This window comes from Aedes aegypti, chromosome 2 (genome assembly GCF_002204515.2).
Source record: "Aedes aegypti strain LVP_AGWG chromosome 2, AaegL5.0 Primary Assembly, whole genome shotgun sequence".
NCBI lineage: Eukaryota > Metazoa > Arthropoda > Insecta > Diptera > Culicidae > Aedes > Aedes aegypti.
Genome location: NC_035108.1, coordinates 86672114 through 86699184, shown reverse-complemented (window position 1 = coordinate 86699184; position 27071 = coordinate 86672114). Strand labels below are relative to the sequence as shown.

The 27071-nt window shown below is 35.2% G+C and overlaps 1 protein-coding gene across 4 annotated transcripts; it reads right to left on the bottom strand.

The window, feature by feature from the left end:
• Positions 1–540: 540 nt before the first annotated feature.
• Positions 541–26972, bottom strand: LOC5571822 (tetracycline resistance protein, class D). Of its 4 annotated transcripts, none has more exons than XM_021841451.1 (7): positions 26954–26972; positions 8662–9067; positions 1773–2220; positions 1387–1712; positions 1084–1326; positions 782–1022; positions 541–719 (listed from the first exon to the last, which is right to left on the bottom strand). In XM_021841451.1, the coding sequence occupies exons 2-7, from the start codon at positions 8795–8797 to the stop codon at positions 662–664; spliced, it is 1452 nt and encodes a 483-aa protein (XP_021697143.1). In that variant the 5' UTR covers positions 8798–9067; positions 26954–26972; the 3' UTR covers positions 541–661. The 4 variants fall into 4 exon arrangements, with proteins under 4 accessions (XP_021697143.1, XP_001659954.2, XP_021697141.1 ...); XM_001659904.2 differs by lacking the exon at positions 26954–26972 and adding an exon at positions 9456–9670; XM_021841449.1 differs by lacking the exon at positions 26954–26972 and adding an exon at positions 9460–9670.
• Between the last annotated feature and the right edge of the window lie 99 nt (positions 26973–27071).

Here is a 27071-nt window from a genome sequence, read left to right as displayed (position 1 = left end):
GTTGAGGTTGTCGCCTACGTTGGTTCTTCTTATCCGCTCATCAAGCTTCTGGCGGTACTCGTCTGCTTCACCTTCTGTTGATAAACGCTGGATATTGAAACGCAACGGTCGAAGTGCTCTTGTGTTTGCCACGGTAGATAACCGTGCACGAATACTGACAACGGGATAGTGATCAGAGCCGATGTTTGCACCTCTGAAGGTCCTCACATCGGTGACATCCGCGAAATGCCGACCGTCCACAAAAACGTGGTCTATTTGGTTGCAGAGCTCGCCATTTGAGTGCATCCAGGTGTGCCTTGCGTGCAAAGTAGGTGCTGCTAATGGCCATCCCTTTAGCTACATCGAAAGTTATTAATCTTAGGCCGTTGTCATTGGTGGCGGAGTGAAGGTTCTCCGTACCAATAATTGGACGGAAATAATCCTCTCTTCCGACCTGAGCGTTGGCATCCCCGATAACAACTTTTACGTCATGTTTTGGGCACTCTCCGTAGGATTGTCTTGTTTACCACTAATAATAACGACAGTCTTCAAACACGGAGCTTCATGTTTTAACCATTCGGTAATTTAAAACAGAATAAAATTTATTAGTTTCATCTAAAAATCATTAACTTAACAAATAATATCCCTAATATCATATTAATCACACGTTTTCATTGCCACATCAATTTATTGACGTATAAGTAGTCGCTTGGTACATTCCTTGGAATACTCGTGCCAAACTGCAAAAAGAACACAAATTTGTTAATTTCCTGTGATTCATCAATACATATCTGATACTTACAGCATAAGGCATAAGCAGAAGAAGAATACCGTCGCACTGATGAGATTGAACGCTCCCGGGTACCACGACATGGTTTGCTTATAGACGTAGGTGTAGATTGGTGCCGACGCCAGTGGAGTCAGCGACTCGATCGACGTCGTCAGTGAAAATATTTTTCCGATATCGCTCGGAGGGGCTGTATTTGATATTACTGCTCGTCCCATAGGACCAGCAATACCCTTCATCATCGAAACTCCAATTCCTGAAGAGAATTATTTTAGTCATGTTTGTCTTAGTTGTTACGAAACGAAGAATTTTCCAACCTAGATATAAATGCCACGGTTCGTAGGCTATCGCATGGATAGCACTGGCGATGGCATAACTGCAGAATCCGATCGCCGCAAGGACACTCTCCGATAGATTGAAAAGCTTCTTTACGCCGTAAATAGCGACGAGATTTCCGATGATCATAAACACTATGGCGGTGGCATCATAGAAGGAATACTCTTTGACGGTCCAACCGAATCGTTCTCGAAGAAACAAAAAGTATACCGTTCCAGAACCCTCTGAAATGATTACAGCAATTATCATTCGGTTCACTGTTTCGAAAAGCTTATCAACTTTACCCAATGCGAAAATACTAGCCCCAAGAGCTGCTATCACCAGCCAGATGATCATGCGATCAAAGTTGGGCCTTCGTTTGAAACACGTGTAGAACAGGTCACCAACCAACTCGAAGCGGAATATCTCCCGCAGCTTGTTCGTTGAGTTATCCAGCTCGTCCGGCTTTATGCTCTCCTCTATGTAGAATATTATGTACAAAATACCTAGGAAAATTGCTCCCGATGCAATTGCAAATACCGTAATCGCGTTCGTCCATCGAAGGATGTAACTACTGCTAAGGATTCCAAACAGGAGTCCTCCGAAGATGGCTGCCTCCAAAACACCCATTCTGAAATGAATTAAATTCTAGCCCATTAGTCTCCAAATTACAATGTTTTGAAATACTCACTTAACTGCTCGATTTTGTTCACTGGTCACATCGGTGATGTAGCAGAACACCCCCGTAATTAAGGCGCAGTTTCCGCCGGACAAAGCCGCCGGGATGTATGCCAGAATGTAATACCACGGATCGACCTCGTACTGACTGGACAGAAAGCATATCACCGCCACCAGGGTGTACGTAAAGAATGAACCGATAAACGTAGACATCAGAACCGGCTTGCGGCCATACTTGTCCGACCATGGACCGATGAACATACTACACAATGCCGGAATGATGGACTCGATCAGAGATTTGGCCATCAGGATGGTGGCCGCGTACGGTTGTACTTCCCGTTCCAGTTCTTCGATTTCGGGCTGGGTTTCATTTTCTGTGCCCAGCTGGGCACAAAGGGTTTCGTTGTGTTGGAAGGTGACCGTGCATGCTTGGTACACGACCTGGTTCGTGAAGACGGCCGCTGTGGGGGGAATGAAAACTGGTTATTACACAGTCAACCCTCCATGAATCGATATCGAAGGCACCATCTACTCGAAATTTCGAGTTATAGAACGGAAATCCTTTGTGATTCTATTTGAAGGGACCATCATAGTATCCATGAAATTTTGTTTCTAGTGGCTCTACCTCATTTGGCATAAAGCCATTTGGCATAAAGCCATTTGGCATAATGCCATTTGGCATAATGCCATTTGGCATAATAGCCATTTGGAACAACGGCCATTTGGCATAATCAACAAAAAATATTATTTTTTGTTTACATTTTAAAGCGTTAATTTTAATGCTTGAAATGTTTGTCTAAGACGAGTAAAATTAAAAGGAAGATATTGTCCATGATTTTTAGTCCAAAGAAGTTAATGTGAAGTACAAGGAATCACATTATGAGACTCGGTTGCATTTTGAAAACTAGATTACAGGGATATTCCAAATCGAGGTATTCTCGCAATGAAAAAAGTTTCACAGTATGTATTTGAAGCTGATGACAAAAGCATTAGCAACTTAAAGTCACATTTGAGGTTGAGCATATCGCCCAAGAGGTATCGTGTAGTTGAAGATCTAACCATATGAGATAACTTATTTAAATACAGTATCATTAGCAAGCTTTGAGTGTGATGAAACACAAACGCCGGATCGTTGCGTTTTTTTTGGGTGAATTAAGCCCGGTGTCTGGGATTCATTTTCTACGTAAACTTAATTATTTGTATGATTTATTGATAAAATAAAAAGCTGAAATTTGGCAAATCGACTAAACTAGAGGCGATCTGTCCACCAAAAATATCACATGTCGTTTTTATCGAAAAATGTACGTTTTATTCCATAGTCCTATCTACTGGTACATTACAACTATTGGTACCAGCACCCATACCATTTAATTCCACTAGAGTTTGTATCTTTTGTCATGTACAGTGTCGGTGTCGTGTACTAGACTCTAGTATACGACATAGAAGACGTCCTTCAGTTGAGGTTGAAATACGCGTATCTGTCAAAAGATACAAACTCTAGTGGAATTAAATGGTATAGGGTGCCGGTGCCATTAGTGGACTACCTAAGCTATAAAAAAATCATAACAAAATAACGAAAAACCTTAACAGAGATCTTTTGGCGTCAACAGAAAGATTTCAACCTCTACTATATGGGAAAAATATAAAAAGAGTGATAAAACTAATTTTTTAACATAAAATCGCTTGAGCCACTATTGGTACACGTGTTCCAGTAGTTGCGCTAGTGCTCCAGTAGTAGACGTTCGTTAATGATACAAGGAATTTGAAACAAAATGGTAAACTTTTACACAGGTTCAACATTTTTCTCTTAGAACGGCAACATATATCTTTCGAATGAAGCATAAAGCACATGTCCTTTTTATCGAAAAATGTACGTTTTATTCCATAGTCCAATCTACTGGTACATTACAACCTTTGGTACCGGCACCCTAGTACTAAATTCGGTTTTCATCTAAACTAAACAGCTTGAAGATTTATTACCTTCAAATTATGCCAAATGACCGTTTTGCCTAATGGCCATTATGCCAAATGACCATTATGCCAAAAGGCATTATGCCAAATGGGATAGAGCCGATTGAATACTCTGTTCACAGTGTTCGAAAACACGCAAAAGAGATAAAATTATCTCTTACAACTTTCAAGCATTTTTTTTATGGATTTTGAGTCAAATTTTAAATACGATTTATTTTCCCTAATTCTGTCTACCAAGCTTGCAAAAAGACTTTCAATTTGATATGAGATAAAATTGCACGACTAAATATCGAGGCAATCGAGTTTTTTAACATTCTTACAAAGTTTGACGATTATTTTATATGATATAAATATTCGACGAATGAAAACTGTTTAATGTATTAAATCAGCATACAAGCTGGTAAGCTTGCATGGAAGCTGACTGAAACCGATATGTAATGAATTTTCGACCGCCTATATCACAAAAACCTGACATTTTTTAAAACAGCATTGGATTTATTAGGATAAAAAAATGTGCACTGTGCTATCACAAACAATAGGTAGATTGAAAGTTCATAAAATTTTGGACAGCATTTTCACAGAACTTTTGACAGGATTTCACAGAATCGTATCCAGGACTATCATCTTGACAAAATTGTTAGGTAAACCTAGATGAATTTCTGACAGAAATTTGAGCAAAACAGACCTCTCTTGATTCCAGATTCCCGAACAGGATTTTAAAATTGTTCATGGGATCAGTGCTGTACAGTACACGACACTGAAGGCGGCCTTACAGTTGAGGTCGATATACGCATATGTGTCAAAGGACAAACTCTAGTGGAATTTATTCTGTCAAAGGACTCTAGTGGTATTAAATAGTATAGTACTAAATTCAGTTTTTCATTTACTTATAGCTAAACGTTTTTTTTAATTCTTCAGTAGGTATCATTCCAAATATTACATTCATTTCTTATATCTAGGTGTTCTGTGTTAGACAACACTTTCATCATAATTTGGTAAAACAAATTTAAGCATTAGCGTAACTTGAACTCAAATCTAGAGGGGGCTTGACCCTTCTGATCAAAAAAACCCCTAAGTAAAGTGTACACTTGGCATGAGAGTTAAAATTTTCTAGGGGGGGGCTTGAACTTTTCTAGGGGGGTCTAAGCCCCCCCTAGTTTCACCGTGTTTACGCCAATGAATTTAAGCTTTTATTAACATTTTGTTAACAACATATAACATTTCATTTGCCGTAACAGTTCAGATTTTTTACAGGTTAGTTAATTTATACTGCCTTTAAGAGAAAATAAATGCTTTTACAGCTAAACGTTAATAAGATCGAATCCAAAGGGATAAAAATGTAGTACTTCAAAATATTTGGTGTCGAAGATTCCACACATCTAGCACTAAAAGTTTTGGCATGCGAAATCCACGATCGACACAAATCTGCCTCGCTGAGAATGCTTGAAATATTTTTTGCTTTACATGCATTATCTGCCTAGTTATCTGGTGTCATTCGGGTTTGAAAAACTAGAAATCACAACATTTTCAAAAAAATTGACACGATTCTCATGCCACTCCAGTGTCGAAAAAAAAATATATTTATTTAATTGCTCTATGGGGAAATTTGAATATCCCTAGGAACATTTTTTTCCTATGGAATATGGACATGAGATACGTGAAAGAATTTTGAAAACCGGTTGAATCGTTGCTGAAATAGGGCTGATTGATATTTAAGGTACAACTGATATTTGATCCCGGTGCTCCCAGTGTTAAATAACAAAAGTACAAAAGTAGGTTTTCTTTATTAATAAAATATTGAAAAAAATCTATTGAACCTAGTGAAATTTTATACAAATCCCGATCGCGAGGCGTAAACCGCAGACATTACTGACCCCGCACAAATTTTGCATCTTGATTTGAAAAAAAAATGTCAGATTACCTCTTACAACTTACACTGTACATTACAACATCGTAATGTACAGTGGCCCAAATTCATATTCGTAATGGGCATTGTTGTCACTTCAAGTTAGTAAAAGACTATGATATGATTGATTGAATTAAGATTACTTTATCAATAATGAAGGTCTTAGGTGTCATCTATTGTTCGAAAATTATAAACTGTTTCCTTTTACTTTCATCTTTCGTACAATGTAAAAGTATTGAATTTGGGATTAAAACTGACCCGATTCGGACATCTATTGAAATTTAAATACACTGCACTTAAATCAAAATTTCAATGTTTTAAATGATTGTTCGAATAATGTATAATAACATTGTTCAGTTTGGGAATACTGAATGAGTTTTAATATCACATAACAAGTTAAGGTGTAACTACGAAGTGATATCTGCATCTTATACTTTAAAATCTTGTTTAGTTCAACAATTACAAAAAAAAAAATTTTGCGAGATCTATTATTTTGGTTCTTAAATGGACAAAGGTAAGGGATCGTTTAAATATTACGTAACGGGGAGGGCGTGTCTTCCGCAGTGTTATGTTCCATACAAAAAATTAAATTTTTCATACATAAGTTGTTACGTGGGGGAAAGAGGAAGTCTAAAATTGTCAAATTTTGCCTTACGTAATATTTGAATCATCCCTAATCCATAGCTGATGTTTCTATTATACAGCATGCATAATAATTATATTTTATTTATCACGACCGGTAGCACCAGTTCCAGGAGTAGTAGAAATACGATTGCCGTAATGTTCAGCATACACGTTATTTCAAATAGAGCAATTCTCGCTGAAACCAGGCCGTTGGTGTATTATTAGAGTCAGGTGAAAAATAGGAGTATTGTTTTGAGTGAAAAAAATTGGCGGCCATCTTGGTTTTAAGTAGTAGAATGAGTTTTTACCTTGTTAGCACTCAGCATGTTGAATTTTAATGCTATTATTACACTTACTCTTCTTCTTGTTCGATAAACGATTGAAAACTCGTTTATTTGTTGTACAAAAAATAATTTTCGAATTAATTGCACTCGCCATATACGTCTAAATCGTAGAACATGATTTAGAAAATCGTTTATTTCATAGGGTAAATACCATTGCTCACCTAGCTTTTGTAGCCTATCTAACGCAATTTTTTCTCAGCTTTCTGATGGTGATTTCAGAATTCAAAACGAGCGGTGCGCTAATGGTGAAAATACGATTTTTTTTTTTAATATGAGACATATCACGTGAAGAAATACCAAATATTTATTAAAAAATGGGATTTTTTGAAAACTGTTTGACTAGCTGGCATACGAGGGGTCTACCAATTTGAGAAGACCGAAAGGAACACCCTTAAGTTTTATCGAAAACTAGCGATCGATGACATAACATTGGAATTCTTACGATGGGTGCCGATGGCGGCCTGGTTTCAGCGAAAATTGCTAAAATTGCTCAGCAGGGCACATGCAAGTAAAAATATATCATAAAAAAAAAATAAACATAAAAAATAATGAATAAACTGCAACTAAGGGTCTAATTTTGAGAATAATTTGAATATGAATTCAAAGAGAGCTGAATATAGAGATGAATATATTTGACTTTGGAAATATGGACAACATGGGTAGGGTAGTTTATCGAATAACAAACTTCGTAATATAAATTATTTTAACAAATAAGTTCAAAATGAACTTTATTCTCTTGTTTAGAACAAAAACTTGGTATACCTTGATAAAAAATAACATTTTATATGAGGTCTGTGTCACTGTATAAGAAAGGAAAAAAAGAGACGGACACCATTCTGAGCCATTTACCTGCAAAGACTCTAACTTAACACTAGACAACGGACAAGCATACTCCTATGTCACAGCCGGGAAATATTCCTGACAAAAAGTTTCAATGGCTTAAGCGAGAATCAAACCCACACCACAGACACGCACCCCATGGCCTGATGCGCATAACTGTCTGACGACGCTAACCGCACAATCACGAAGCTTTGAATGTATGTTAGCTACCATGCGTCCACATCGTTCACGCTTTGGTGAACACTGAAGGAAACGCCTTGTGATTGTTGCCATTAACCACCGTGTTGAAATTGATCCCATATGCTACAGGTATTCCATCTACGCGGTATCCATGCACGCAGTACCAATTATCGCCCTACATATTGGTGATAGCTTTATAATATTCAAATTGACTTGATAGTTGTCAGTACATATCTCACATAACTCATGTCTCACCCTAAAAATCATTGAGAACCAAAATTGTAACTTGTTGTTTTTAAGCAAATGTATGAACAAAAACTAAAACTATCACCACTGGGAGATAGAGAAGCATCCTCTCTTTATCGTGAGATTGTTAAACAACTTTTAAATCGATTCGATTGCTCAGTAACAACAAGCTGCATACTTGGTTATCAATGGCTTTTAGGGCGAGATCAGAAATTAAGCGAGATATTATCCGTTTTCTAGAACAGTGAGCTACCACGCGTTTCTATTATTTTGATTACGCTTTGCTCCACTGAAGAACGCATGGAGACAATTCTTCTTCTTCTTGGCATTAACGTCCTCACTGGGACAAAGCCTGCTTCTCAGCTTAGTGTTTTTATAAGAACTTATACAGTTATTAACTGAGAGCTTTCTTTGCCAAAGTGGCCGTTTTTGCATTCGTATATCGTGTGGCAGATACGATGATACTTTATGCCCAGGGAAGTCAAGGAAATTTCCATTCCGAATAGATCCAGGACCGACCGGGAATCGAACCCAAACACCTTCAGTATGGCTTTCCTTTGTAGCCGCGGACTCTAACCACTCGGCTAAGGAAGACCCCATGGAGGCATGGAGACAATTACTTCCGTGTTTAACCAAATAAGTTTAATATCACCCATAATATCAATTACTGATTCTTTCATCTCAGTATCCATCTGATATCTCATATCTAATTGTAAATATTCTGATGTACGAATGATGCAAACACCTTTGCATCACTCTACACTTATATGTAGATATCTAATAACACTTACACGACACATTCCACGCGTAGAACAGCAACAGAATAGCCGGTTCCAGGATAAAGTAACGATACTTTCGCTCGAACTTATTTTGCTCGTCGCTGGACACTGTAGGCGTTTCGTCGAGATAACCACTCACTTCATCCATTATTGCTGCTGCTCGCCGGACTACGTCTAGTTCGGTTCGTACAAAGGTGTCGTTTTCAGCTTACCGCTGGCAAAAAGTGCAGTTATCAGCAATTTTCCCTACCGATGATTCTTATCACCATCTTACTATGGCTACGGATTACGGCGCTGTTCGTTGACTTTACACGCTCTTAATACTTTGGAGACTATTGCTGACTGACGACGGTCGCAACGCAACTAATTCCAATCAGTTGAACCTTAAAGCTGCGTAGGAATGTACAGACACTCAACACTAGAAGAGAAAATTTATATCAACTGTCGATGCTGAACTGTACTGTTACCATTTTCGCAACGTAGATCTAATGCATATGTACATTCTGATTCTAATTTGAATCAGACTTATATTGATGTACTCTGAACAAAGAATTCTAGCTACAGAATGACGCATCAATGAGCTGTGTGATGGTTTCTACTTGATAAATTGTCGAAAACGTATACTACATTCTAACAAACAAGAACAGTCGAAAAATGAATCCTTTCAAGTGATAAAGACTCATTTGATGTCCCAAATATGTGAACATTTTTAAAGGAAATGAAAAAAAGATACGCACCACACCTTATACATCAACTTAAGATGTATCTCATTTAGAAATCATCCATCAACTCTAATATACATTTACCTACATCTCATTGCCGATCCTAAATAACAATTTTTCACGCGTACCGAACTTTAAACATAGTCACGTTGATACTGCGCTTCTAATGCGTTATCACAGATGGTACTTCTTCGCACTTTCGTCTATCACTGTTTTCAGATGGGTTACGAATAATTGTAAATAGTCCAGGGGCAGACGGAAGCTAAATGACTGTTCGTCGCATTAGAGTCGCAAAACAAAAACAAATCCTGTTGGTATTAGGTTGCAAGAGAGGAATGTTTGTGCTGTATTCATTATATATAAGCGAACGAACGATGAGAAAGCACCTTGTAGTCGTGAGACGGTGAGCAGTGAGATATGAATGGTATTCGAGTAAAGTTACAAATACTCATATGAACCATGAACGTGAAGTGTTGCTATATACATATTAGATTTATTTAATGCTAATTGTAAATTATTAAATATATTTTAACTAAAGGATACATTAGAGTTGAATTAAATATTAAATTGAATACTATACCTTGCAATTTGAACTAGAATTTGCATTCTTCGATAGATACACGTACTTCGACCTCAACTGTTAAGCCGTCGTCTTCAGTATCGTGTAATCAGTGTTGCCACATTTATATCTGTACCGTAGGCTCAAAAATCTTTTTTATCAGTTCAAGAGATTCTGAAAATCTGTACCACACACAACATTAATTGTTGAAAGAAACTTTAATCTTAATTTATTTGGAAGTTTAACACAGTTTTTATTGAAATAATTTCGCTCTTTAAATATTGAATTCTATGGCAATATTTTCTTTCAATAATAGTTTCGTGGAAATTAGTATCGAATTTCAAGCATCTTTTGGATTTTGTTTTACAAAAATTGCCAACTCCAAAAATCTTTACCAATCTGTACTTTTCGGTGAAAATCTGTAATCTGTACCATACAGAATCTGTACCAAAAACTATTCGAAAATCTGTACCTTTCCAGATAAATCTGTACTTGTGGCAACACTGCGTGTAATAGACAAGTGTTCTACAGAAGATCATAGCGTGTTTCTTGCAAAGATTCCAGACACAAGCTTTAGGTGAAAGGTAACGGTCGTATTTTGGACCCCCTAAGGAAGTTATTTTAGTTTTTTTCCAATTAATTAATTGCACAGCGTAACCAACTCAAAGAACATGTCAAAATGTAGAGAAAAACTTCCTCAACGAGATAAAAATGCCCATACGTTCATGTAGGATCCAAAAAATGTCGAAAATAATTGAATTGTGAAGCATTGTTTATCATTATTTTGGACACACCAATACATTTTGGACCCTCATAGTATATATTTTGGACACCCGGCATTTTTTGCGAACTGGAAATCAACAAGGAGCCAGGCTGCTGTCAAGTTAATTTTTTTATGAAAATGATCTGAGTATGCATAGGAGTGTGCGGTCATTACTTAATCACGATAAAAAATGTTATGCATTTTATGTGACACAAGAACTTCCAACTTTTGAAAAAACGTTATACTTGGTCTTATTTATGGATAAGTTTAGGGATGGTACACAAATTATGTCACGCTATATTTTATTTTTTTCGAATTTTGGAAGTTATCCAAATCTTACATTAAAGTACCCATTTGAGTTAAATAGTACCCATACAAGGGACAAGCAGCTTCACTCATTTAATAAGTCGTACATTGTCCCGGTCGACAGAAAGGTAATTTTTAAGTTTTCTTGACGTCAGTTAGAACTAGGGGGAGATCCCCCAGTACCGGACACCTAAGCTTCTAAAATCATAACTAAAAAACTATTGATTTTTTGTGGTCTTGGTGCCCAATTATGATAAATATTATCATTATTGTAGCGTACAAAAATAAATATGGAAATAAAAATATGAATTTTCACATTGTATTTTGATGATGTATTTTAGTACCAAATTGACGTATCATAAAAGGTGACTCCCAATACCGGACACGATCTGGAAATGTCCCGAATTCTAAAAAATTGTATATCATCGAATGTTTTTACTTCAGGAATAGTATTTTATCAATAATTCAATGCATTTGCAACTTTCACAAGAATAATTTGAGCTTTACTGAGTCTGCAAGTTGGTCATGAAAAAACCTCTTTCATATATGACGGAAAACAACATTTTTTATATGTTGTTCTGAATTTTCATTCTTCTTATTTTTATTGCATGTTCGATACCAGGATCGATGAAATCCATGAAAAACGAATGTATTTTGAGTCACTGGTGCGAAAATTACAGATATCATGTAACAAATCAAACTGGCCGAAACTGGGGGACAGGAGGTGCTAGACCAAAATTGTAGTTTGATCATATTTAGTTTAAATATGGTACAAAATACATTCACACTTTCAAATTATGATTATATGCGATCATGCTTGCGTCTTTTAAATTATTTTGCCATGTTAAAAATAATTACTAATTAGGCTTAAATTTAGGGCGATACGTCAAATTTTTAAAAATTTTCATTCATCTCTACTTTTTTAAAAAGTCAAGCATATTTCAAGGATGTGATGTTCTACGCAAACATTACTCTCCATTATAGCTTCCTTTTCTTCTAATACACCATCTTGATTGGATCATGATTTCTCAATTTTCGAACTTTGTCCGGTATTGGGTGCTGTCCGGTACTGGGGATCTCCCCCTATAAGTGTTATGTCTTGTCTTGCGTCGCTTTTCGTGAATATCGTGCTGTTCTAACGTTAGCACAAATCACACAAATTGATAGTGAAAGTCGATTTACTCATTAAAGAGTATTCGTTTCGAGCTTTAACTATTGTGTATTTTTCACTCTTGATCTTCGAAATGAAAACGGGTTATAAAATCTCATTTTTAGGCGAACACTACCGCAGATTGAAGTTAGGTATTTAGAGAAAAGGTTAAGAGTATATGAAGAACAATATTAGAAAATTTTGTACACGCGATGTAATATGTTTATCACTGATATATATTTTTAATCTACGAGAATCCGTATAAATATTTTCAGCACACCAAACTCAATATCCCAGAATTGACCATAACCACAAATAATTCATTGCCCAGAAATTCAGGGTAATCGTACCGTGCAACCCCGCTGTTTTGTGTGATTCTGCATGTCGTTCCACGATGTTCCATTCCGTTTCATTCTGTTTCACGAGCTGAATGACGTTTGAATTATTTTAAATTTTAACGATTAGCAAATTATCGGGATGCAAACTAGAAAGTGTTCAGATTAAAAGATGTCTGTCCAACGCGTGTACCCGGTACTCTTGAGATGATACAAATCGGAGTAAAATAATATCTAATATACTTTAAAACATATCAAAACAATAGCCATCGAAGAAAGAATATAATAGAAAATAAAAATGTGGAATTATCTAGATATTTTATTAGGAATAACAGCGATTCGAACAACACAACACAAGAGGACATGTCCTCTCAAGGTAAGCCTTGGTGTAAGTGATATTTTGGTTTCGAGTTAAATATACTAAAAAGTTCTACTGATTATAAGAATTCCAACGGTATTTTTATGTGATTTTTACATCCAACAGAAAAAAATACATAATTCGTAGGAGATAGGCTTATTTTTTGGCTTGCATATAATTTGTAAGGAATGAAGAAATGCAAGAATAACTTCAAAGTCGTTTATCTCAAAACTAGTTTTTGTCATTTACTTTCATTTGTAATGAGGGATTCCACGGAGGCATGCAAGTCGATTCTGATCGACCATTTCAAAAATATCTGAAAATCTCAAATCTTCAAGTTGAGTCACGACTAACTTTTCAAAAGGGTGTATGTGAAAATGGTTCAAAAATATTCAAAAAGCTGCACAGCAAAAACGGTTCGTTCGATTGTTAGACAACTAAAGAAACAAAGTTAGAAAACTAAATAAAGATTCCAAAAAAAATACACACAGTTAAAAAAAATTTTTTTTTGCATTAAAAAACATCATTTTTGTCACAAAAACTCAAATATCTCAAAACCCTATCGGAATACCAACGTAATTTTTTGAGGGAAAACGGTCCATTATATTAGCTATCTACCATAAAAATTTGGTGATGGTAAGCCAATAAACAAAAAAGTTATGACATTTCAAATATTTCACAAATTTGACACTTAGTGAATTTTTTTTTTTTCGTTGTTAATTTTTTTTAGGACCGCAGTTTGTTGCTGAATTTTTTGTTAAGGGTACCACATGAGGTTAACAAGTTGTTTTCATGATATTTTATTGAATTATTCATAACTATTATAGCATCTATTAGAAAGTTAAACGCGATCCAGTGTTGTGATCTAAAGTCTTGATAGTGTCATATTTTTTATTGTACGTAACTGAAGAAAAATTCTCTCAATAGTGTTGAAACCTTTTGATAAAAGAAACCTATAAGAAATCTAATATTGAAGACAAAAGCTGCAAAAAGTTTACCTCGTAGAGAACAAGGCGGGTCTATACCCAGGTGATCTAGTATACGTAAAGCAGGTCGGTTTTCTCGGCGCTGGTTTTCTCCACAAAGTTAAAATCTGATTACACCTGGGTATAGACCCGCCTTGGTAGAGAATAGACTTTGTTAATCATATTTGGGAGAAAGCGAGTAACTTCAACAACATCAAAAACATGATAGGTACATACAGTGAGAGGCAAAATAAAGTGCCCACCTTACCAGTTTTCGAATTTCTCTCATTGATTTGGTTCAAATTAAAGTTAACACACCTAAATCTTTTGTGATATTTTATTTTTGATGTTCTTTTAAAGTTGCACTTACGAAATTTTGATAAAAAAAAAAGAATTTTACTTAAAGAAAAAGAAAATCAATTTGTATTGAAAAAAAAGTAGTGACAAAAATAAGTGCCCACTTCCTTCTTGGCCCCAGAAAAGATGATTTAAGAAAAATAAAAAGCAATTTAATAGTTAATGTGTCCTCCTTTGGCCTTAAGGACTTGCTGGAGGCTCTTCGGCATGCTTTTCACCAGGTTTTGTAGGTGTTGTGGATCTAGTTCTTCCCAGGCGCGCTCCAAGGCTTCAAAATAATTATTTTTGTTGGTAACACCAGTTTTTTCAACCCTGGCATCGAGAATCGCCCACAAATTCTCGATGGGGTTGAGGTCTGGGCTTTGTGGAGGCCATTCCAGCGGTTTAATCCGACAAGACCGGAAAAAAGACTTGGTCTTCTTTCCAGTATGCTTCGGGTCGTTGTTCTAGAGAAATATGAATTTCTCTTCAAGGCCCGTCTGGATCAGCGAAACCTCCAGATTTTCCAGCAAGATGTTAATGTAGGAATCTGCCATCATTATTCCGTCGATTTTCACGAGGTTTTCTACTCCACTCCATGAAAAACACCCCCAGACCATCACCAAAAGAACATCAAAAATAAAATATCACAAAAGATTTAGGTGTGTTAACTTTAATTTGAACCAAATCAATGAGAGAAATTCGAAAACTGGTGAGGTGGGCACTTTATTTTGCCTCTCACTGTACCATGAACATACTCACGAAAAAGCTAAAAATATACTACCACTATGGTTATAAAAGATTTAATTGTAAAATTTTTCTTCAGTCAAGCAAACGACACCAAACTAGTCAGTAAAAACTTGAAAGTGATTTTGTTTATTAAAATCAAACAGGCAGGCCGTTTGCAGAAAAAAAAGTGTTCGAAAGAGCTACGAAATCTCACCGAAAGCACCATAGATAAACTGAAAGCGGCTGGTTATGCTCCAATGTCTACATTGAATACAAATTTACGCATTTGTACGTCCTGCCGTTTAAACGTTGACAAACGGGCAATCTGTACATCATCGGTGGATCAGGTTGCAGGAAGTTCGAAAACAACAACAACTGAGGAATTACTAGATGCACCGACAACAACTGAGGAGTTACCAGAAGTACCAAGTGCAGATAGTCTTGCCACGGTACCATCAGCGACATCTGTTTCAACAAATCAATCAGAAGATGAGTGCATCCAGAAGGTCAACATCGAACGCTTCAACGAAGGGATAGCTGGAATAAAAGTGACTCCGATTAAATGGACGAAGATGGGTTACGTCAATTATCCCGAGAAAAAATACCGTGAAATCAACGAAGCTGTACGAAGAAACCTCTTCAAATTAGGACCTGAGGATGTGGAAAATACAGACTACGATGAGGTAATTATGAATATGAAGGAAAGGTTCTCGAATCTAGCCACGACAAGGAAAGAAAAATTATTGATTTTGTCGATGCTGCCAAGCTCGTGGTCTATTCAAGACGCCATTGATGAGTTCAAAACCAATAGAAATACAGCAAAAGAGGCAAAACAATTCAAAAATAACTGTCTTGCAACCAAAAATGCTAGGTCGAGTACTTCATTAACAGATGAGACAAAAGAAAAAATAATTCAATATTTTGAAGACGATGAAGTAAGTAGAGCTATGCCTGGCCAAAAAGATTATGTATCTGTAAAACAAGATGGAAAGCGTCAAGCAATCCAAAAACGATTAATGATGACTACTTTGAAAGAAGCGTATACACGCTTCAAGGAAATTAACGAAAATATTAAGGTAGGTTTTTCCTCATTTGCAAGCCTTCGTCCAAGGCAATGCAAGCTTCTGTCCAATTCAGGAACACATAATGTTTGTATGTGCACAACACACGAAAATATTAACCTAATCTTACATAGTTTGAAAAGAATCAATTTATCAAAGGATATTAAAATGTTAACTGGTAGTCTTTTGTGTGAAAATACAACATCAAATTGCTATCTACGATCTTGTTCGGATTGTCCAAATTCTTCATCATTGGAAAATACTTTATTCGCTGAGTTTGAAGAAAATTATATTGATCAGTTATCATTTGAGCAATGGGTGACCACGGATAGGTGTGACCTAGAAACTATTGTAAAACCTGTAGATGAGTTTGTGTCATTTTTTACTTGAAATTAGAAAGTTTAATTTCTCACGACTTTATTAAAACAGAGCAATCCCGCTTTTTAAAAAATACGAAAAATACATTACAAGATGGTGAATTTTTAGTCATTTGTGATTTTTCTGAAAACTATAGCTTTGTATTGCAAGATGAAGTGCAGTCCCATCACTGGAACGTACAACAAGCTACAATTCATCCATTCGTTATTTATTTCAATGGAAGTACGCAAATTGAACATTTTAGTTTTATTGTAATTTCCGAAGATTTAAGACACGACTCAGTATCTGTAAATTTGTTCATTGCCAAAATGATTAACTTTTTACGCGTTGATAAGGATAAAGAAATCAGAAAGATATATTTCATGTCTGATGGAGCAGCATCGCAGTACAAAAACCGTAAGAATTTTTCGAGCCTATGTCAATTTAAATCAAAGTACGGAATTGATGCAGAATGGCATTTCTTTGCTACGTCACATGGCAAAGGTCCTTGTGATGCTATTGGAGGAACCATAAAGCGCATGGCCACAAGAGCAAGTTTAGCCAAAGAACGTGAGCATCCAATTAAAACTGCAAAAGAACTATTTGATTGGGCGAATCGCAGAAAAGAAGAAGGTTTAACAAAATTATCATTTTGTTTTACTACTACTGAAGAGTACGAATTAACGGCATCAGAGCTCAGCGAGCAATATAATAACGCGAAAACGATCCAAGGAACCCAAAAATTTCACTGTTTCATTCCATTGTCAGAAAATAAAATTAAAGCAAAACTATACTCGAACTGTACTGATAATGATGCAAAAGTGTTCGATATTGTAAAAAAATTGAATAACAATAAATAAATAAATAAGTATTAATAAAATGTTTTCATGATCTCATAACGCATACCCAAATCCAAAACTTTTAGAGTTTATATATAACATTTAGAAACTCATCGATCATACTCTAAAAAAAATATCCTGGTAAAAAAAAAAATATTTTCGTGTAATCTGTTAATTCATTTTAATTTATACATATATACATATACATATAATATTTATACATATACATAATATTTATACATATAATATACATAATAATAATGAATACATGAAAACGACTTGTTTAATTCACGCAAGGCCCTTAACAATAAAATCAGCAACAAACTGCGGTTCCCGTAATAATTTACACCAAAACAAAATTTTTTTTTTCTACTAAATGTGAAAATTGTGACATGTTTGAAATGTCATAACTTTTTTGTTTATTGGTTTACCATCACCAATTTTTATGGTAGATAGCCAATATAATGGACCGTTTTCCCTCAAAAAATTACGTTGGTATTCCGATAGGGTTTTGAGATATTTAAGTTTTTGTGTCAAAAATGATGTTTTTTAATGCAAAAAAAAAAAATTTTTTTACTGTGTGTATTTTTTTTGGAATCTTTATTTAGTTTTCTAACTTTGTTTCTTTAGTTGTCTAACAATCGAACGAACCGTTTTTGCTGTGCAGCTTTTTGAATATTTTTGAACCATTTTCACAAACACCCTTTTGAAAAGTTAGTCGTGACTCAACTTGAAGATTTGATATCGGAAAATGACGATTTAGATGGAACTGGAAAACTGTGCAAAGTTTCAGCTCAATAGAAAAAAATGAATTAAAACATTTACCAAATTTTGGTGCTGTTGCTTGGAATCACTCTAATTCGAAACGAATGATTGAAATATTCCGTAAAACTGACACAAAATTCAAATCCTAACGAAGTTTTTCGAAACGAAACGAATTTTTTATGAACACTCCGCGATTTTTTTTTGTTTGCTTTCAATTTTGGTACACCTACACAAAGGTAGGGTGACTTCTTGTATTTTGACAGCTTCATTAAAATTGTTAGATAGGGTGGAACGGTCGTAAGTAATTATAAAAAATCAAACGAAGAAAATATTGCAACATGACATTAACAGCTTCAGCCAACGCGCAATGTTCGGCGCTGCGAAAAGTCAGTTGCGTAAACGGTATTCAGTCATGATTTGGGATCTTTTCGTGTTGGAAACTTTTCTGGCTTTCTGGCTACATGTCTCATGTTTGATAAAAGTCCATTCACAAATATCATAACGCTCAAAGGGATGGCTGAGTATATTTGGTCGGGGTTCTGCCAAACCGTACCAAGATTATCATAACCTTTCCACATTACAAATATCGAATAATTTAAACCGTCCCTCGTTGTGTAAATTCAAAATTTGTATCTGGCAGAATATGTAAAACTGAAATTATATCCAACCAGAGCGAACCATAGACCTAAGCTTGTCATTGGAGGTAATTTAGTATTCTGATTCAAAAAGGCTTTTTTTTAAATTCTTCCTAAAAAATTGCCAAGTGGCCATTCCGGACAACATTCAGGATCAACACCAACGGATTTTAGAATATAGTGTAAGCGAACAGCCATGTAAAATAAAGTATTGTTTCGGTGTACCATTGATATAAAAATCGTGTTTTTGTATGAACAAAAGGTATTAGCACGCGCTAAACGCTCGCCTTTGTTTTTTTATATAATATGTTGGAGAATCCATGCAGGAGCCGTAATGAAATAACAAGACATTTAAATTTGATGTTGTTTGAATAATTTGGTAGTACTTGGTGCGCTTTGGCTGTTCAGCAAATGACGTTTTAACCATCAAGCTTATTTGATCAGAGTGCGCATAACTTGTTTCGAGTTTTTAGCTCTCAATTCAACAGTTCGAAATGACCTAGAGGTAGCACGCCTAATCACCACTCGAAGGACACGAGTTCGAATCCCGATTCATATTTTTTACGTTGCCCGTAACAGACAGTCATAAAAATCAATCAATTTTCAGCTCATGTGACTATTTTTGAACTGTAGAGCAGAAGCAGTTTCATATACAATGAGAATTTCATGCCATTCCTGCTATCCATTTCCGTAAAGAATGTGAACTTGTTCAGCCAAGGTACTCTAAATGCGAGTAACTTGGTGCGCTCTGACAGAACAAATTCATGGTTTTCTTCGATCATCATATTTCTCAACTACATCATTGTTGTCTCATTCGAATCTTTGAACGCGTGAAGGCCTTGATTTAAGGTGAAACAGCTTGAAACCAAATTTAAATAATGCACCAAAACTTAGAAGGCACAAATCTCGCGAAAGAAGCATCACACTAGAGTGGAACTCCTATTTTGGCTTTGTGCACTAGCAGAAAGCTTAAAATAAGAAGATTGACTTTGTGCGTTCATTATTTCAGCAGATTGGTGCCTTTGAAATCGTGAGTAGGGCACAAGCCGGCCATTGTGCCTGCCATGTTTGGATTCCGAGATGTGTCACCTTAACATAATTTTTGTTAAAATAGGTAATCCATCCAGAGAAAGACATCCAGAATACGTTTTCGATTGTACAATTGTACATCGTACAATTGTACATCGTTCAATTGTACATCGTACAATTATACATCGTACAATTGTACAAATTTGTTGTTCACACAGGTCCCCAACATTACTTTATGGGCCACCCAGTAAACACAAACTCGTATACGATACCGCATAAGAGTACAAATGTGGAGACGATATACGTACATGCGCCATAAGGCTCCGTGCAAGATGTACGTATATCGCCTCCACATTTGTACTCTTATATCCCATCATAAACGATGGTGTGTTTACTGGGCAGTCCTATGGGAAATTACAAATCCTTCCCATTCGTAGTATATAAACATTTGTAACATGTATTTCAACATGCACGGCGATGAAACGAACCCGTTTGTCTTCTTTTATTCTTGTATGGCTGAAAATCATGAAAAACATTCAGCCAAACTAAAGTGACCAGACGTCCCGCTTTTCGCGGGACAGTCCCGCATTCTGAACATTTGTCCCGCGCTGAAAATTGTCCCCCGAAACGTCCCGCATTTCACTCAAATCATGAACATATTCCTCCTTTCTATATTAGTTCAAACAAATGAAAATTTTACAGCTGTCATTTTAAAGATTTTATTTTGAATCCATCTCTATTAATACTTGTGTACTGGACAGTAACAGAACAGAGTGAGGTAAGCTTCAGTAGTAGAAGTTTATAAGTAATTTTCACAACAAAAATCGTATCGGGTGATCCATGGTTATCTAAAACCAATTCAAACTCAAAGTATTCTAAAGATAGTCAGTGATAACAATATTTAGTAGATAATTCAAAACTACTGGATTTATTATATTCTTAATAACAGTTTTATGCGTTCACTCATGTCCTCACATTACTGTTCAAAATTTTCTAAGAAACGTACACAGGGTGATGTAAGAATCTACTCCCCAAGCTTACATTTTACACATCACATTTTACAGGGTTATGTGAGAATGAGAGGATTTTTTTTTTAAAAAGGAACTAACTAGAGAATGTAACAGAAACCCATTAAGATTAACGTTCGAGTTTTTCTTAGGATTGTGTAATAATTATCTTCCCTTAAATTCCAATGGTTCTATTGATGTTTTTGTGATTCCTTACATATAAATTTCAGCTTAAAATTTAAAATTGCGGTACTGTACTGTACTGTACTGAAATAGTAAAGGAGGAAGCACATTGAAGTTTTCCAAAGGTATAAAAAGGTTTTTTTAAACATTTGAGTAAATTTGTGATAAAAAAAAAATCATTGAGCTTGTTAGTGTAATATTTGTAATCTCGTATCTTTCAAGAATTTATTGGAATTTCAAATAAGTACCTAACATTTTTTTGTACATTTGCTCTTATCCTTTACATCTGACGATTTTTTTCTACTGTAGAATAATGGTAAAAAACCAGGATAATCTTGTCCCGCGTTGGACCAAATCACATGTGGTCACTTTAAGCCAAACCGAACTGAAAACCAATTTCTTCAATTCTTGTTCAGTCAAAATTAACCAAGTGCCTTTTAATTTGAAATCAAATTCAATTACATGGAAAATATATGATGATTTTCTTGAATATTCTATCTTGACTTACTGATAGGACACTTTTAGCCATTTGTGAGCGATAATAATAATTTTGAAAATAGTACTTTGCGATCTATTCGCAGGTAAGTGGACTATGAAGTTAAATATCTCAAAATAATGGTTTTGGTACTTGTTGCGGTTTAGCAGAACCCCGACCATTTAAAATGTTTAAAAAGATTGGATCAAAAAGATGTCGCAAACATTTAAAACAATCTCAAAAATATTGAGTGAGTTGTGCCTCAAGTAACTTAATGTTCAGATACGCATTACATTGTATTTAACAATCATGTAGTAATTACAATAACTACCATAAAACATGAAATGATGATTTTAGATTTTTTGATCGGTCAGCATACGATAGCTTTGTGGCTTGATTAGGGACACGAATCAATAAGTACCCATGGGAACACTAAGCTGAGAAGCAAGTTCTGTCCCAGTTGAAACACAACGTCAGAAAGAAGATGAAAAAAACGGTGAAATTACCGAAATAATTGCTGTAGTTTTTACTGTAGCAACAAATTGAGTTAAATGAAGATAAGTTTTGAAAAACTGCAAGAGTAATATATTCCAAGAGATATTGCTGGAAACTGAACAAGGACTTCCTGGTCGTGTTTATTTAGGAGCTCCTAATAAATTTCCTGAAAAAATCCCCCGAGAAGCTGTCCATTAACTCTTGTAGGAATCATTCTGTAAACAGGGTGTCCATGCGGGACAGGGAACCCGGGAATTACAAATGGTCGGGAAAATATGGGAAATATCCGAAAATTTGAACACCACACCGGGAGAATATGAATTCAAAAGATAAGAATACCGGTTTGTTTCAATCACTATCGGTGAAAATAGAAAACAGCCTGTCAACTCGTAACTAGTTATTCATTTTTAAAAAATAATTTATGAAACCGTTGGTTTCCTAGGGTTATGTTTGGTAGATTTTTCTAACAACACACCGATTTCTTGTGAAATCATTTGTAGATTTATTGTCGAAAGTTATTGAACAAACTCATAGGAGATCTTTTAGAACATCAAAATTCTTTGGAGGGTACTAAAGGAATCCTGGCAATGTTCATGATGAGATGCTTGATTGATTTCCATTTAAATTCATGGCAAATTTTCAATGGGATCTTTGCAGGAATCTCAACAGAGTCGAGGCAATAATTTGCAAGTTTTTTCGAAAGATAATTGGTAGATTGCTTATAAGGTTTTTAGTGGATTATAGAAAAGATTCTTAGCTGTTTTTTTTTAATTCTTAGAAGATCTATTTGAATTTTGGGCATATTTGGGCACTCCGTTTGATGGTTTTTAGAGTAACCGATGATACTGATTAAGTACTGTTCATTTTATAAAGCGAACACCTTGTGCATTCTGCATAGTTTTAATTAATCAATGAAATTTTAATCGGTTTTCTGTACACCGTTTGACTGGTATTGTACAATGTTGTGATAATGAAAAAACCATCAAAAAATTAAAATTCACACGAATATGGAACAACGTTTTGAAGGTTATCGAAATCAATGATTGTTAGAAATTGGCTTGAAAATTCGACAATCTATATTTATATTTTCAAAAAAGGCTTGTTATTCGGAAGCATCACCAATCAGAAGTCTGATGGAAAAAATCAAGTAATTTTTGGAGCAAACATTTAATAGATATATTGAAATATGTTTTCCTGGATATTTTTAGAGAAAATATTTTAAATTTGAAGCGAACTTATATGAGTAGATTTTTTTGGTTTAAAGTACGTCATGACGGAAGTGCTAATATAGTAATAATGTGAAAAATAACTATCGGCTTCATATAGTTACTTATTTAGTCCCCACGTCACATTTAAAGAACAATAGAAAAACAATTGTTTTATTTTAGAAGACCTTTCAAAGCACAATGACAATCATAAAAATTGGCAACACAGCTGTAACAAAATCGATTTTGTTTTCACATATTATTTTCATAATATGTTATTATGAGATTAATAATTGAATTATTCAGGGAAAAACGTTTACTATTTGCTGTAGATCGATAAATATGCGTAAATGATTTTAAAAGTATGAGACTTTTAAGTAGAACGACCATCAAGAGTAAAATTTATACTTAAGACTGTGATTAAAACTCACGATTTAGCTCTCGTTTATGCATATGTAGTTTCTTAAGTAATCTAAAGTAGTTTTGAATACGCTTTTACTTATATCTGAAGCTGGGAGTGAAAGGATGGTGTACCAGCAAATTTGGCCAAAATGGATAAATCAATTATGTTATCAAATGTCAGAGAATGAAGCAATATAATTCATTTCTTATACGGCTACACCTTTAGTAGAATAGTAAAGGATACAAACATACATTTTGTTCATAAATTGAGCATTTTTGTTATGCGAAAAATAATGTTAAACTTTGATGAACAGCTTTTCTTAGGAGTTTTTGAAAAAACTATTTAGCTCTTCAACCAAAAGCATTTTCTAAGATCTTATATTTTCATAGCATTGTAGAAAATAGTTGAAAGATGCACAGAAAACCGATTACGATTTTACCAATAAATATAAAAGATATAGCATAAACAAAGTGTGCACTTTATAAAATGAACAATCACTAATTCGAAGAACACGCCAAACCGTTCCCATAGGGGACGTGAGCTGGAAGGAAGGACCTTTCAAGTAATATTGTTTCATGTGGTATGCCCTCTTCAACATCTAGTCCAATTTTAGTAACCCGCCGTTCCTTTACGATATCCATCTATCTAGTTTTCATTGCTTTCTTTTCTTTGCTCCCTATTACTTAGAGCGAAAACAGACCGATATGCCGGTAGGGACTTCTTCACCTTGGAAATTGGATGTTGCTAAAAGTCAATGTTGCTCGTCGTAAGTCGTAATCTGTTCGGTAAAAATAACTGGGTTTTGGAACTACCGAAAAAGTCAGTAAACTAAAAAAAAATGTCATAAATCGAAAAACAGAAATTTTTTACTGACATTTTGCAGAGAGCTTTCTTCTTATATCATATATCGATAAAAAATAAAACGTGGTAAAATTTGCTTTTTAATTACGCGTGGCGACAGTTTTCATTTTACTGACTTTTTCGGTAGTTCCAAAACCCAGTAAAATTTTACCGACCCCAGTAATTTAATCTAAGTGTGTACTAAGCCATCTGAGGCCGTTAGAACCAGACAACCGTTTGTGCTGAAAATTCAACTCACTGGTCACAACTATCAATAGTGGCAACTGGCAATCAATCAATAGTGATCGTCCATGTTCTTTTGAGGGTTAGAGCTACGATGATACTGTTAGATTAATTCGTCAGCTACAATTTTGCCGAATACCGTATTCAAATTGGACGCCTCAGTAATTGATTCTTAATTTTTGTGTAAGTTGAAAATCTTCGGCTTCAGTTGAGTTGCTCTGCACTCTACAGTAGACCTATTCATATTTTCAAAAATGTCTGGAAACTCCCCAGTCAACCAATACTTTGATTTTTCATTGCGAAATGAACTTCTGGCCAAAATTTCATTCAATTTAGAGTATATTTAGTTGTGCTTCAAATCAATTATGTGTTTTTAAGCTTTTTTAAAGCTTTAAAAAATCATAACTACCGAACGAAACATCAAAATTTATCGGAAATACCTCTACATAGTAGTTTATCCAATTCTACGAACTTTTGCCGAACACGATTTTATGATTGGAGCAAGTTTTAATATAGTTTGGTTGAGGTTTGTATCTCGAGGTTCTTGAAAATCACTAGTTTTAGGTAGTTTTCTCTCTGAAAAACATACCTGCATGGAAATTTCGAATTTTTAATTTCCAGACTTGATGACAATGCATACCTTAAAGTCAATCCCGTTCAAAGTTACCATTTATTTTACGAAAATAAATTGTAAAAAATAAGTAATTATAAAGCGCATTTGTAAATCCACTGTGGGTAAGCCAAGAGCACCACCGTGAGCTTCAAGGAATACAAAAAATGAACACGTTAGCACTGCTCTTTCTCAGTCGATGATGATGATTGTTTTCAAATCGTTCTAAATGATCAGTGAAATGCGATCTAAACAATCATCACTCGGAAAGAAAAAGCAATGCTAACTTGTTCAATTCATTCGTTTCCGGTACATGTGTCATGCGTGATTTAACTATCATCAGATTGCGAAGCGGTGCTCGATCTTTGGGCATTTATTTTAATTTATTGCCTTAAGCATCATGTAGTCTTTTCATGGTCAATGAATTCAGAAATGTATTTTGTTTTATTCCCGTTGACTAGGGCCTGAAAAAATAATGCCAATGGGTGTTTTATATACCATGTATACTGAGAAAACTGTGATTTCTGGGTACTGCGGAGTACAAATTTGGATCAAACAATGTTAAAGCTCAATTTAATCTTATTAGCGTGTTCGAGAAACTTTAACAGAATAGAATTAGCTTTCAAATAGTGGTAATAGCAAGTGGTTTTGATTTTCCACATGCTAGTTATGATTTCTTAAACCTTGAAATAAGCCCAAAAACACATTTTCAACTTGAAGCATACTGAAATCTTTATCAAATGAGCTGAAAATTTGACGAGACATTGTTGTTGGCATGAGAATTCCGAATACTGCTTGACCGGTAGATTTCCAGGCATTTTTTAAAATATGAACAGGTCTACTCTGCAGGCATCACTGGATATACGCAGTGAAACATAGCAGCCATGATTTACCTTTTGCACCAGATGCAGCAATGTAGCCTGTTTAGAAGATATGCACTGTTGAAGAATTTCCATTTGGATATACCGTTTTGTCTCAAATTCCGAACAGACTAATATTCCGAACACTCGGTTTTTGTATGGCGATTCGGTTGAAATGTTTCGCTGAAATATGTCACCAAATAACAAGGAAATGGTAGTCATTTGCGATTCTATTTTAACATCTCCAATATAATTAATTCCGCGGGAGTACTGATGATTCTCTAGTTTGAGACCAGTAGAACAAGCTCAGATAAATTTATTTGTGGAATTATTCATTTGAATACGATTTATTCGTGCTGTCTGGAATTTGAATCAAGGTGTTCGGAATATGAGACAGTATGAGCACAGTGTTCGGCATTTGAATCAAAATGTTGTTCCACACTTTTACGTAAAAACAATACTAAAACAAACTTAATCAACATTATTATCGGTATACCCAACAGCTAACAGTTAGACTTTGTGGAGAAATTGAAATTTACACAAACATCAGTCCATTTATGCCAATCAGATACATTTGAAGTCACTGTTGGCCTTAAGTGTTCGGAATATGAGTCAAAACGGTAAATCAATAAATAATTACTGAGTCGTCCGATTTGAATACGGTCTTTGGCAAAGCTGACAAATGTATCTAACAACTTATCAGCGTAGCTCTAACCCTCAAGAGCACATGGGCTCTAACACTAAGACCGATTGAATGAATTGCTTGCTTTTCCCATAGTAATTCCCTTACAAACTTTGAAAGGCTTGTGCAGTCTCATTTTTCCTCCAAATGAGCTCAAATTTTGGGAGGATACTCAGAGTTTGATCTGGAATCGAATGACCGGTGTGGAATAAAAACAATTTTTTGAACCACCTTAATAATCATGCTCAGCAATAGCCTCTGTCCTAGTAGAGACGTAGTATATAGTTTTGGACAAGAATTATAAGATCGCTGATAAGTTTGGATTATTGATATTGTGCCATGTGGGAATTAGAATAAGGAATGTGTTTGAGGATGTCAAAAACTAGACTTACATTTACACTGAAGCACCCCTGAACATCTTTCACAAAACATACGATGCTGTTGAAAATATATTTAGATGAACGAATCTCTAAGATGTCGTTAACTGCACTGAGCAAAACGAAACGTGTT